General features: G+C 39.8%; 1 protein-coding gene across 1 annotated transcript in view; it reads left to right on the top strand.

Annotated features, from left to right (window-relative positions):
- Window positions 1–14,547, top strand: part of LOC148698554 (uncharacterized) — a 44,090-nt gene that overhangs the window by 18,391 nt on the left and 11,152 nt on the right. Inside the window, exons 2-3 of the mRNA XM_088678311.1 lie at window positions 2,843–3,360; window positions 4,198–4,914. Coding sequence (XP_088534437.1) covers window positions 2,843–3,360; window positions 4,198–4,914 — 1,235 coding nt within the window. The remainder of the gene's footprint in view (window positions 1–2,842; window positions 3,361–4,197; window positions 4,915–14,547) is intronic.

Genomic DNA, 14,547 nt, shown 5'->3' with positions numbered 1-14,547 from the left:
TTCCAGCATCCTTGTAATCAAAGTTGAACTTCTTGATGGCCCAATATGCACGGTGTTCAAGCTCCATTGGCAAATGACAAGTGATAGGAGCATATTCATGCGACTTAAATGGCTTGTTCTCGTGCATTTACGTTATGTTTCTCTCGTTATTTTAGTCCTTTATGCTTCTTTTGTGTGTTTTCAGGTTCTAAGGGCCTAGGGAGCAAGAAAGTGCATTTTGAGGCCATTTGGAGCATTTTTGGGCATGGATTGGATAGCTTATCCATGGAGCCAAGAGGATGGACGAATTTGAAGGCCTTGTATGCACTTGAAGACACAAAACAATGGCTCTAGCCCAATCAAACACATTATGCCATACAAACCAACCTATTTTAGGCCCATTCTATGTACTTAAACCCTAGCCCTTTAAACTAATTCATTTATCACTTATCAAACCATTCACTTATCACTCACCACATATCATTCACTTATCACTTAACATATCATTCATTTATTTCACTTCCATACTCCTCTTAATTCCACATGCATTCTCACACATGCACATCATTCACTCACATTTCCACCATTCATTCTTTATTCCTTTCCAAACATCTCACATGCATTTCCACCTTCCTACTTCATCATTTCACCACATTCTCCCTCTTTAACTCACATGCATTCATCATAATTCACAACACAAAACAACTTCATTGTCATGGGTTCCCATTTCCTTTCCAAACATCTCACATGCATTTCTTCATTATTTCCTAACCCTACATGCATTATTTATTGCATCTTCACATGCATTCACACACACTTTACACATTCAAACCGTGAGCTCCCATTCCTATATGCCATTTTCAGATTTCCACCCACTAACCTAGTCATCAACACATGCACTTCCACCTTTCATCCACAATGATTCATGATTCATTCACTTTGCATCCTTTAAATCACATACTTTTCCATCATTAATTAGCCACTTGCATCTTAAACAAACAACCATATGTTCCCTCCACTACTCCTATAAATACCCTTGCATTCATTCATTCAATTCATATCTCATATTTCCATTCACAACACTTCACACAACACAAATACACATCCATTGCCGCAATTCCCCTTCCATTTTCTGTGCAGTTTTTCTCCTTCATTGCAGCCACTATCCAACCACTTCCCATCCCTCCAAAACACTTCACATAATCCCCAAAGCTCACCTTAGACCTTGTGCTACAACAACGAGGAAGAAAAGAGTGCTTAAACGTTCATACAATTCAAGTTTGAGTTGTTGGAATGTTTAGGTGTTTCTTTGATTTCAAAGTTTAAATTTAATTCTCTTTGTTTTGTACGTATGAGAAGGGAAGAGAAGAGTGCCTAAACGTTCATACAATTCACGTTTGAGTTGTTGGAATGTTTAGGTGTTTCTTTAATTTCAAAGTTATGAGGAACTAAACCCCCTTTAGCTAGGGGGTGATTCGAAACTATGTTTATATTTGCAATTTGAATTGATTACGTTTGGTTGGAATTTCATAAGTTGTGGATTCAATTCGTTTAACTGTTTGATTGATAACTTATTTATGTATGTTCATTGAGATTGCAAGCTTAATTTTCATGCATAAATATGACGCTAGAATATAAGTGAATTTCACCTAATCGCTATGAACTTATATTCACAAGTAGTGGAGGTTGCTTATAAACAATCGCGTTAAAAGAATTCTTGGCATAAGTTTCATGCGTATTCCATAGTAACGAATGCCTCGTCGATGTTTATGATTTCCGTTGAACTTAATGATCTTTGTTGAATGTCTCTATCATGCGTATTCCATAGTTAGGGACTTTGATTAAGAATAATTTGGTTGTAATGCGTATTCCATTCAATCCAACGAATTTAGGGAAATCTGAAAGTTAATCTAAGTGGATCTAATTAACTTGGAGCATTGAGTTTCACAACTTATCGAAAGACCAACTGAGAATCAATTTTGTTTTGCAAGTGTAACATGTGTGGAGAAGAACCCCTTGGCTATTCCATCATCCATATTTTTATCACATTCATATTTACATTTTGCCTTTAATTATATTCTGTCCATTTAATTTAATATCGTCCAACCACAATTTCCCCCCCCCTATTTTGTTAAGTCTTAATCATTCGTATTTGTTTTATTTTTGTATCTTTAAGCTTTTGGAGTCATAAACACTTGCAAATTCGTCTAAATCAAGTTCTAGCTTCTATTTGAGTCAATTTGATTGTTTTAGACAATTTGAGTTTTTCAAAGCCATTCTGAGTCCTAGTAGTCTTGTTAAGAGTATTTTAATTTAGTTTTTATGTTTTTAAGTCAATTTAGAAGGTTTTAGCAAGCCCTCCTAATCCCCGGTCTAGAACGATCCCTCACTTATCCATTCTACTACAATTGTCAAACGAGGGTTTAATTTGAGTGTCAAGTAAATCTCGCATCAAATTTTGGCGCCGTTGCCGGGGATTAGCAACTTTGCTAATCCTTTGTCTTTATTTTTATATTTTGTTTTTCGTGCATTCTTATTTCAAATTCTTAGTTTGTTTGTTTCCTTGTTTTTTTTTAGCTACTGTGTATGACTCGTAGCTCTCGGCCTATTATAGAGAACATCTCCGACTTTGACGGTGATTTTGAACGCACTTTGAGGAGAACGAGGAGTCAACAAGAGCCACCACAACCTCCACCACAACCTGGGCTTGAAGAAGACGAAGTAGGTGTAGAAGAAAAGCCCACGGATCAGATTTTTGAAGAAGAACAAGCCATGGCAGCAGATAATAGAACCATCAAGGAGCTTTCGGCCTCGGGTTTGGATAATGCATTGCCTCTTTGTATCCAATACCCCACGGCTGCAGAGGGGAAGACTGAGGAATTTGAACTCAAATCCAGTTTGTTACACCATATTCCGAAGTTCCATGGCTTGTCTATGGAAGACCCCAACAAACACTTGAAGGAGTTCGAGGTGGTTTGTTCGAGCATGACCCCCGTCAATGTGGATGGGAGTATATTGAAGATGAAGGCCTTTCCATTTTCACTTATGGACAAGGCCAAAGATTGGCTCTACGAACTAGCCCCGGGAACTGTGACTTCGTGGGAGAGTATGAAGCGTGCTTTCTTGGAGAAATTCTTCCCTACTTCGAGAGTGATTCTCCTACGGAAGAAAATTAGTGGTATTCAACAGAATCATGGCGAGACATTCCCGGCTTATTATGAGCGCTTCAAGGGCCTTGTAGCTTCATGTCCTCAACATCAAATGAAGGAGGAACTTCTCCTTCAATATTTCTATGAGGGCCTCCTTCCTATCGAACGTCAAATGCTTGATGCATCAGCGGGAGGAGCATTGGTGGACAAAACACCAAGGGATGCCAAGATTCTCATAGCCAACCGAGCGCTCAACGCTCAACAATATGAAGGAGTGGGTCAAAGGGAAGCCCCACGACAACAAAGTGTAAATGAGGTGAGTGCTATTTCTGAAATTCAATCACAACTTGCTAATCTTACTTCTCTTGTTTCTCAGGTTGTGATTGGTCCAAAAGCACAAGAACACCAAGTTTGTGGCGTGTGCTCAATTCAAGGGCATCCATCCGACAAGTGCCCTCAACTAATCGAGAATGGTGGGTGGGAATCTGCCAATGCAATTGGTTTCCAAGGACAAAATCAAAACAACCCATACTCGAACACTTACAATGCCGGATGGAGGGACCATCCAAACTTCAAATGGAGGGAGCCACAACAAGCTGCCCAACAAGGAGGATTTAGGCCAAACCCCCCTGGTTTTTATTCCAAGCCGTATGCACCCCAACAACCCCAACAACCTTCGACATCATCTCATTCAGGTACGTCCTTGGAAAGTGATCAAGCTATGCAATTACTAACCTCTATTTCGCAGGGGTTGCAAAATCAAAACAACCGGATAGCAAATAACGAGAAGGAAATGACGGATATGAAGAAACAAATAGGGCAGATTTCTGAGTTCCTTGGACAGATTAGAGAGCAAGGAAAGCTTCCTAGCTCAACCACAGTCAATCCAAAGGGAGGATTTGAATCCGCCAAGGCCATCACCCTAAGGGGTGGAAAAGAAGTTGGGACCGAGCCAAACAATCCCAAATCTGCCCAGAAAGTAGATGAAGAGACGACACAACCTGAGGCAGATCACCCTAACTCGGCCAAATCAGGTAATTTAAGTTCAAATTCATGTACTTCACGTCCTAATCTGCCCAATGTACCTTTTCCTCGCAGGTTCATGCAAGAAAAAAAGGAAGAAAGCGAGAAGGACATTCTTGAAACGTTCCGGAAAGTGCAAGTGAACATACCGCTTCTCGATGCAATCAAACAGGTTCCAAAGTATGCTAAATTCCTCAAGGACCTATGCAATACAAAGAGAAGAAGGGCAAACAAAGAGGTAGTGAAGGTAAGCGAGAATGTGTCCGCTGTTTTGCAACGTAAACTGCCTACCAAGTGCAAAGACCCCGGTAGTTTCACGATTCCTTGTGTAATTGGACATAATCGTTTTGAACATGCCATGCTTGATTTAGGTGCATCCATAAATGTCATGCCTTATTCTATTTATGCATCTATGAATTTGGGTGAATTAAAACAAGATGGTGTAATTATACAATTGGCTGATCGTTCTAACGCGTATCCAAAAGGAGTTTTGGAGGATGTGCTTGTGCAGGTGAACCATTTAATTTTTCCGGCTGATTTCTACGTCCTAGACATGGAGGATTCAGCCCATTCTACATCTTTGCCGATTCTCCTTGGTAGGCCATTCATGAAGACGGCCCGAACGAAGATTGATGTATACAAAGGCACCTTGACAATGGAATTCGATGGGGAAGTGATTGATTTTAATATTTCTGAAACTATGAGATATCCCGTTGATGACCATTCTTGTTTTTCCATTGATGTTATCGATTCTTTGGCGCAGGTATACCTTGAAGAATTGAATGAGGACGCCCTGGAAACAACCATCACTAAGGCCATAGAGCGCAAAAATGAAGGATTTGGGCCAATGCAAGGCCACGGCAAGGAGGAGGAATTCTTTGCAATGGGTTCTAGTGAAGAAATAATTGAGGTTGTGGCAGCCCTTGAGTCATTGCCACAACAATATGGTAAGGTTCCACTCTCACTTTCAAATTCAGTTTCCACTAAGATGCTACCTTCTGTTGTTCAGGCACCATCGCTTGAACTTAAGCCGTTGCCGGACCATTTGAAGTATGTGTTTTTGGGAAAAGGCGAAACATTGCCCGTCATCATTTCATCAAGTCTCACGGCAATGGAGGAGGAGAAGCTTGTGAGGGTGCTGCGAGAGCACAAAACAGCCATAGGGTGGACTTTGGCCGACATTAAAGGAATAAGCCCTACCACATGCATGCACCGTATACTTCTTGAGGAGGGGGCTAAACCAACTCGAGAGGCTCAACGCCGTCTCAACCCTCCGATGATGGAAGTGGTGAAGAAGGAAATAATCAAACTTTTGGATTGCGGAGTGATCTACCCTATCTCCGATAGCCGTTGGGTCTCTCCAGTTCAAGTCGTTCCCAAGAAGTCCGGAGTAACTGTTATCAAGAATGATGAGAATGAGCTCGTGCCTACACGCATTCAGACTGGATGGCGAGTATGTATCGATTACCGGAAGCTAAATGCCATGACTAGGAAAGATCACTTTCCTTTGCCATTCATCGACCAAATGCTCGAAAGGTTAGCCGGTCATGCTTTTTACTGTTTTCTTGATGGATACTCTGGATATAACCAAATTGTGATAGCCCCGGATGATCAAGAGAAGACCACATTCACATGTCCCTTTGGAACATTTGCTTATCGTCGCATGCCATTTGGCTTATGCAACGCACCGGCCACTTTCCAAAGGTGTATGGTAAGTATATTTTCCGATTTTGTTGAAAAGATCATTGAGGTTTTCATGGATGATTTCAGTGTATTTGGGAGTTCATTTGATAATTGCTTGGATAATCTGACCTTAATTTTGAAACGATGTGTTGAAACTAACCTTGTCTTGAATTGGGAGAAATGTCACTTTATGGTGAAACAAGGTATAGTTTTAGGACATATTGTTTCAGAAAAAGGAATTGAAGTAGATAAATCAAAAATAGACCTTGTACGTCACTTACCCTCTCCTACTTCGGTTAGAGAGGTACGTTCGTTTCTTGGCCATGCAGGGTTCTATAGGCGTTTTATCAAGGACTTCTCCAAGATGTCCAACCCTCTTTGCCGATTGCTTCAAAAAGATGTGCCATTCAAGTTTGATGAAGAGTGTAATTCGGCATTTAACCAACTCAAGGAGAAGCTAGTCTCAGCCCCCATTATTGTACCTCCAGATTGGAGCCTTCCGTTCGAGCTCATGTGCGATGCATCCGACTATGCATTAGGAGCTGTTCTAGGACAAAGAAGAGACAAGCGGCCGCATGTCATATACTATGCCTCTCGGACTCTCAATGATGCCCAATTGAACTACTCCACGACGGAAAAAGAACTTCTAGCTGTGGTTTTTGCTTTAGATAAATTCCGTTCATATTTAATTGGTACTAAAGTAATCGTTTATTCTGATCATGCAGCTTTGAGGTACTTGCTCACGAAAAAGGAAGCAAAGCCGAGGCTTATCCGTTGGATTCTTCTTCTTCAAGAATTGGATATTGAAATCCGGGATAAGAAAGGAAGCGAGAATGTAGTGGCTGACCATTTAAGCCGAATGATCCACGAGGAGCATGAACATGCCGTACCTATCCCTGAAACTTTTCCCGATGAGCAGCTGCTTTCCATTGAGGTAAGTGAACCATGGTATGCAGATTTAGTGAATTACTTGGTGGCTAAACAAATTCCAAATGAACTAAACAAGCACCAACGTGATAAGCTTAAAAATGATGCACGTTTCTATGTTTGGGATGACCCTTATTTGTGGAAGTATTGCTCAGATCAAATTATACGTAGATGTGTGCATGATTCTGAATTTCACTCAATTCTAAGCTTTTGTCACACATATGCATGTGGTGGTCATTTTGGCACACAACGCACTGCCCTCAAGGTTTTAGAGTGTGGTTTTTATTGGCCGACTATATTTAGGGATGCTAGAACCTTTTGTATGTCTTGTGATCGTTGCCAACGAATGGGTAACATAGGTACCAAGGACCAAATGCCGCAAACCCCTGTCTTTAATGTTGAAATTTTTGATGTTTGGGGCATTGATTTCATGGGCCCTTTCCCTCCATCTTATGGTTTCACTTATATCTTGCTTGCCGTTGATTATGTTTCTAAATGGGTGGAAGCAAAAGCCACCCGTACTAACGATTCTAAGGTGGTTGCAGATTTCGTGAAAACTAACATTTTTGCTAGGTTTGGAATGCCGAGAGTAATCATAAGTGATGGAGGGTCTCACTTTTGCAATCGGACCATTGAGGCGTTGCTAAGAAAGTACCATGTCAACCATAAGGTCTCCACACCTTACCATCCTCAAACAAATGGCCAAGCCGAGGTGTCTAACCGAGAAATCAAACAAATTTTGGAGAAGACCGTTGGACCAACAAGGAGGGATTGGAGCTTACGTTTAGATGATGCACTGTGGGCATATCGTACGGCATACAAAACACCCATTGGGATGTCACCTTTTCGGCTCGTCTATGGTAAGCCATGTCATTTGCCCGTAGAGTTAGAGCACAAGGCACATTGGGCCGTGAAGACTTTCAACATGGACATAGATGCAGCGGGAGTTCATAGGAAGCTCCAATTGAATGAACTTGAGGAGATTCGGAATGAAGCCTATGAGAATGCCCGAATGTACAAAGCCAAGACCAAAGCATTCCATGATAAAATGATTCGAACCAAGACCTTCACAGTTGGGCAGAAAGTGTTACTTTTCAACTCTCGCCTACGTTTGTTTCCTGGTAAGTTGCGTTCTAAATGGATTGGCCCGTTTGTTGTTACTAATGTTTTCCCTCATGGTGCAGTGCAAATCAAAAGTTCAAGGACGCAGCAAGAATTCAAAGTGAATGGGCATCGATTGAAGCCCTATTACGAGCTGTTTAAGGAGCATGTCGTGGAGGAGGTACCCCTCCATGCCGTGGAACCTAGTCAAGCTTAAACGGAGGTACCGTCCGGCTGCAAGACGTAAAAGAAAGCGCTTCGTGGGAGGCAACCCATGCATCCGAATAGAGAAGAACTTGGAAACCCCTTTAAGAGACTTATTTTTATTCCTTTCTTTTTCTTTACTGCCTTTACTTTGCTTTCTTTCTCGTATTTGTTTATTTGCTTGCTCTGTTGTGACTTTCTGCTTAAAACATTGAGGACAAAGTTTGATTTAAGTGTGGGGGGGTAAACAATTTGTATTTGCATGAATTTCGTGGGATTTATTCACCTTTCACTTAGAATGTGGTTTCTTGCTGTTTTAAGCGTTTTTAGAGTGTTTTAGTGTGTTTTATAGTGTCTTGGTATAAAACTCCGAAAATTTGATAAAAATTTAAAAAAAAAAAAAAAAAAAAAAAAAAAAAAAAAAAAATTCTTTTCTTTGTTGCTATTTCGTTTCTGCCTTGTTAGGTTGTTTAGTTGTTATTGTTTGTTTGTTTATTAATTGTGTGAGTCTATGATTGTAACATTGAGAAAATGTTTGATTTATTGATAGGCAGTGCTAAACAAAGAAAGATGATGCTTCATAAAGGTTGTTTGCTTGAGGCCCCACTACGTGGCTTTACTCTTAAAGCGGAAGGCGTAGGAACGGAAGGCGTAGGAACAGAAGGCATCGGAGCGGAAGGCGTAGAAACAGAAGGCATCGGAGCGGGAGGCATCGAAGATAGAGCATTCCAGGCCTCAATACTTGGCCAAGCGCTGGATGAGCCAGGAAAAAGGTGCCTCTGGAGGAAAGACGAGAACCTTTGACGGTCACTGTGAATCCGACCTTCAGACTCTTGCAGCTCATCAAGCTTCCTCTTCATGCCCGTCGAATAGTTGTTTGCAAGCACGTGCAAACTTCTATTCTCATACTTCAGCTGCTGGATCTCCTGCTTGAGACTTTCCACCTCTGCCATCAATGATTCCACCTGACGGGAGCGGGCAAGCAGGCGTTGGCCCATGTTGGACACAGAACTCGCACACTGAACACTAAGTGCGAGGGACTCTTGAACGGCCAACTCATCGGACCGTCCTGACAGCAGCCTACTATCTTTTGGAGTGAGGAGGTTCCTAGCTACTATTGTAGCTGTTGTGGCGTCCTGCATCACAGAGTCTTCACCTGAAAGAGGACCGTTAGAAGAAAAGAAAGAAGGGCGCCATACGTTACCTTGACGCGGCGCGCCCGTATCACTGCTAAGGCTCAATTCCAAGCTAAGGTTCGATGAGTTTGCCATTTTTTCAAAAGTGTTCAAAGAAAAGGGATGGAGTTAAATTTCAAAGGGCCGGAGTCGATTTTCAAGAATGGGAAATCTGCAGAGTGTGTTTGTTGTGGTGATCGATAGCTCAATAAAAAAGCCAAGGCGACGCGTCCACCAATTCAAAAAAAAAAAAAAAAAAAAAAAAGCCGGAATCTCCGGCGTAATTTAGGCGACGCTTTCTCGGCTTTTCAGAAGGCGCGTTCAACTTTGTCAAAAGATTTCTTCTTTTCAGACAACACGTGGAGGCCATCATCACAACTACACATCTTTAGCCGACAAGCGCAAAGTTCGGCGACGCTTTCTCTGCTTTTCGGAAGACGCGTGCAGCTTTGTCAAAAGGAGCCGCATCTGCACTACCACGTGTCGTTCAGAAAGCGAAGGGGTGTCGTTCAGAAAGCGAAGGGGCGTCGTTCAGAAATCGAAGGGACGCCTGCTCAGAAATCGAAGAGGCGTGTTCAGAGATCGAAGAGGCGCCACTATTTCAAAAAGCCAGATTTGCGGGATCAAAACGTTTGTTGACAAAGGTAACAAGTACCACCACTTGATATTATCTCTATATATGTCGACCTTCGTCTTTTATGGCAGGGCAAACCTGAAGAAAAATGCCCAACTCTCCCTCACCTCTGAGGGCGTACTCCCAGCAAAGCCTTTCGAAAGACTCAATTCTTTCTTCTTCCCCAAAGATGATACCAGATGCCTGGAGTACATATGACCCAGGAGGAAACAGCACAACAAATACATGTGCTGATTCATTCACCGCTTCTTCAAAAGCAAAGGTATCTCATATCATCAAGGTCAAAAGCAAAAGTATCTCATATCATGCTCTTTCCCTGTCTTTTTCTTTGTCCTTGTTCTTACTCGCATGGCAAAGTAAAAGAAGCAATCAGCCGGCACTTGGAGTCAATCTTCCGATCTGGAGCCAACTGCCTGGAATCTATTCCTGATTGCTTACCTAGCGTTGCTCTCGAGTAGTCATCTTCAACGGTTGATACACTTCCGGAGAAGGGACCACTTCTGCAAAGGGGAGCGAGTAAGGCAAGTGAAAATGATACATTGAAGCATGTGGAGACAAACATAGGCTGAGTTATCCTCCAACCCTTTTCAATACGAATTGGAAAGATTGAACAAAGAAACAGACCAAAAGGATAAGCTCAGACCTTCGGGGGAGACCAAAAGAACCATCCTGCTGCCCAGTTCAAGAAGTAGCACAAAGGAAAATCAACGATGGGCAGAAACCAGTTCAAGAGTAAGCCTGTGGAATCATCAAGATCAAGCCTCAATGCAATCAACAAAGAGAAGATGGAATTTACACTCTATAACCAGATTTGCGTCTCTAAACTCTTCTCTTTGTTAATTACATTATGCCATGTTTAGTATGTTTAAGTGCTTTTTGTGTATTTACTTATGCTTTGTGTGAATCTATGCTTAAAACATTGAGGACAATGTTTGATTTAAGTGTGGGGGGGTAACTAAGTATATTTGATGCAAATTCATTGGATTTTATCACCTATCACTTCACATGTTGTTTCTCACTGTTTTAAAATTGTTTTAGTGTGTTTTGTCTTAAAAATTCGAAAATCCCATAAAAATTTGAAAAATTGTTTTGAAAAACCCAAAAAGAGTTGTTTTAAAGTTGTTTTTGTGTGTGTGTTTGTGTCTTAGGATACCTTCCAACACAATGATAAGGATTTGGTTTGTAATTGCATGACTATTAAAAAGAGTTATTAACATAGAGAAAAGTTTGATTTACTCTTGGTATATGCTTGGTTATGGTTATAATGTATAACTTCACATGCAATCATAAAAGAAAATTTAGTTTTTGTAACATGCCTGAAGGAAGGAACTCAAACAAATGCTACAACCCTGAGAGACTTGAGCCTATAACGTTCTTTGGAGAGTATAATCTGTGATTTCTTGTTTTCTAAAATCGTTGCATGATCTCATTATTCTTTGCTTGGTTACTACTTAGAAGGCGTTTCATCATATAGTTCCAAATGCTAGAACTCATGCCCATTTCATTCAAAGCATGTTATTGATTTGCATAACATATATCAAGATGAAGTTGTGTAGTTGCCACCATAGCCAAATAGCCTCGCTTCCCATATTTCGTATATGTTGTAAGTTTTACCCCCGTTGAGCCATGTTAACCCATGTTCTTTGTTTACCCACTTTATCTTCACCTAACCTAGAATATGACCGTCCTTACCCTTGTTCTTAAAAGATAGTGAGCATGACTTAATTGAATTCCTTTTGAGTTACATTATGAAAGAAAATAAGTGTGGGGGAGAGAATGTTTAAGTGTTTATGTTTTGAGATTCAAAAGAAAAAAAAAAAAAAAAAAAAAAAAAAAAAAAAAAAAAAAAAAGAATAAGTGATTGAAGAAAGGTTCCAAAACACCAATTCTGGGCGTAAATTGTCTAAATTCTCCCTTTTTGTTCAAAAGTTGAGTTTTCATTCAAAAGTGAATTCTAAGTTGATTAAAATGCTTTGCTCACTATTTCTTTAAGAACCTTTGTTTTCCATATCCCTTCTTTATCCACATACCCCAAGCCCCGTTACAACCCTTGACTTCTATCTTGAGTGTTGTGTATTTCAATTTGTGGAGTTTGAACTTGGTATGAGCTTATGGTGTCACTGGTTCTCGCGTCTAAGTAGTAGCATTCCATTCATGAGATCATATCTAAAATTGATTATTAACTCCAGAATTTGCGTTCTTTGTGATACATATATGTGAGTGTCGTTTTCATGTTTACATCAATCTTCTCACATATGACTAGATTAGGGTGTGTAGTTAGAAAATCTGAGTAAAAATTGAGTGCATATCTTGAAAGGAATTGAGCAAATTCTCTAAGGCATGTTACTACATTCAAAACATGGTTTTAAATGCTTAATTGTGAACTAGTATATGGTGACTATGATTAAGAATGTACTTAAATGTGAAGATGACTAAAATCTATGAGAATGATGATTTTTAACTTGTCATGTGCATTGGAAATCCCTAAGACGGTTGTTGGAAGGTTTAGGTTGTGTTTTACGTGTTTAGTGTCGTTTTGTTTATTTGTTTTTATTCTGTTTTGCTCGAGGACTAGCAAAAGCTAAGTGTGGGGGTATTTGATAGGAGCATATTCATGCGACTTAAATGGCTTGTTCTCGTGCATTTACGTTATGTTTCTCTCGTTATTTTAGTCCTTTATGCTTCTTTTGTGTGTTTTCAGGTTCTAAGGGCCTAGGGAGCAAGAAAGTGCATTTTGAGGCCATTTGGAGCATTTTTGGGCATGGATTGGATAGCTTATCCATGGAGCCAAGAGGATGGACGAATTTGAAGGCCTTGTATGCACTTGAAGACACAAAACAATGGCTCTAGCCCAATCAAACACATTATGCCATACAAACCAACCTATTTTAGGCCCATTCTATGTACTTAAACCCTAGCCCTTTAAACTAATTCATTTATCACTTATCAAACCATTCACTTATCACTCACCACATATCATTCACTTATCACTTAACATATCATTCATTTATTTCACTTCCATACTCCTCTTAATTCCACATGCATTCTCACACATGCACATCATTCACTCACATTTCCACCATTCATTCTTTATTCCTTTCCAAACATCTCACATGCATTTCCACCTTCCTACTTCATCATTTCACCACATTCTCCCTCTTTAACTCACATGCATTCATCATAATTCACAACACAAAACAACTTCATTGCCATGGGTTCCCATTTCCTTTCCAAACATCTCACATGCATTTCTTCATTATTTCCTAACCCTACATGCATTATTTATTGCATCTTCACATGCATTCACACACACTTTACACATTCAAACCGTGAGCTCCCATTCCTATATGCCATTTTCAGATTTCCACCCACTAACCTAGTCATCAACACATGCACTTCCACCTTTCATCCACAATGATTCATGATTCATTCACTTTGCATCCTTTAAATCACATACTTTTCCATCATTAATTAGCCACTTGCATCTTAAACAAACAACCATATGTTCCCTCCACTACTCCTATAAATACCCTTGCATTCATTCATTCAATTCATATCTCATATTTCCATTCACAACACTTCACACAACACAAATACACATCCATTGCCGCAATTCCCCTTCCATTTTCTGTGCAGTTTTTCTCCTTCATTGCAGCCACTATCCAACCACTTCCCATCCCTCCAAAACACTTCACATAATCCCCAAAGCTCACCTTAGACCTTGTGCTACAACAACGAGGAAGAAAAGAGTGCTTAAACGTTCATACAATTCAAGTTTGAGTTGTTGGAATGTTTAGGTGTTTCTTTGATTTCAAAGTTTAAATTTAATTCTCTTTGTTTTGTACGTATGAGAAGGGAAGAGAAGAGTGCCTAAACGTTCATACAATTCACGTTTGAGTTGTTGGAATGTTTAGGTGTTTCTTTAATTTCAAAGTTATGAGGAACTAAACCCCCTTTAGCTAGGGGGTGATTCGAAACTATGTTTATATTTGCAATTTGAATTGATTACGTTTGGTTGGAATTTCATAAGTTGTGGATTCAATTCGTTTAACTGTTTGATTGATAACTTATTTATGTATGTTCATTGAGATTGCAAGCTTAATTTTCATGCATAAATATGACGCTAGAATATAAGTGAATTTCACCTAATCGCTATGAACTTATATTCACAAGTAGTGGAGGTTGCTTATAAACAATCGCGTTAAAAGAATTCTTGGCATAAGTTTCATGCGTATTCCATAGTAACGAATGCCTCGTCGATGTTTATGATTTCCGTTGAACTTAATGATCTTTGTTGAATGTCTCTATCATGCGTATTCCATAGTTAGGGACTTTGATTAAGAATAATTTGGTTGTAATGCGTATTCCATTCAATCCAACGAATTTAGGAAAATCTGAAAGTTAATCTAAGTGGATCTAATTAACTTGGAGCATTGAGTTTCACAACTTATCGAAAGACCAACTGAGAATCAATTTTGTTTTGCAAGTGTAACATGTGTGGAGAAGAACCCCTTGGCTATTCCATCATCCATATTTTTATCACATTCATATTTACATTTTGCCTTTAATTATATTCTGTCCATTTAATTTAATATCGTCCAACCACAATTTCCCCCCCCTATTTTGTTAAGTCTTAATCATTCGTATTTGTTTTATTTTTGTATCTTTAAGC

This window comes from Pyrus communis, chromosome 2, assembly GCF_041283825.1.
Source record: "Pyrus communis isolate YQ-2024b chromosome 2, ASM4128382v1, whole genome shotgun sequence".
NCBI lineage: Eukaryota > Viridiplantae > Streptophyta > Magnoliopsida > Rosales > Rosaceae > Pyrus > Pyrus communis.
This window is presented reverse-complemented; position numbering and strand designations above follow the sequence as displayed.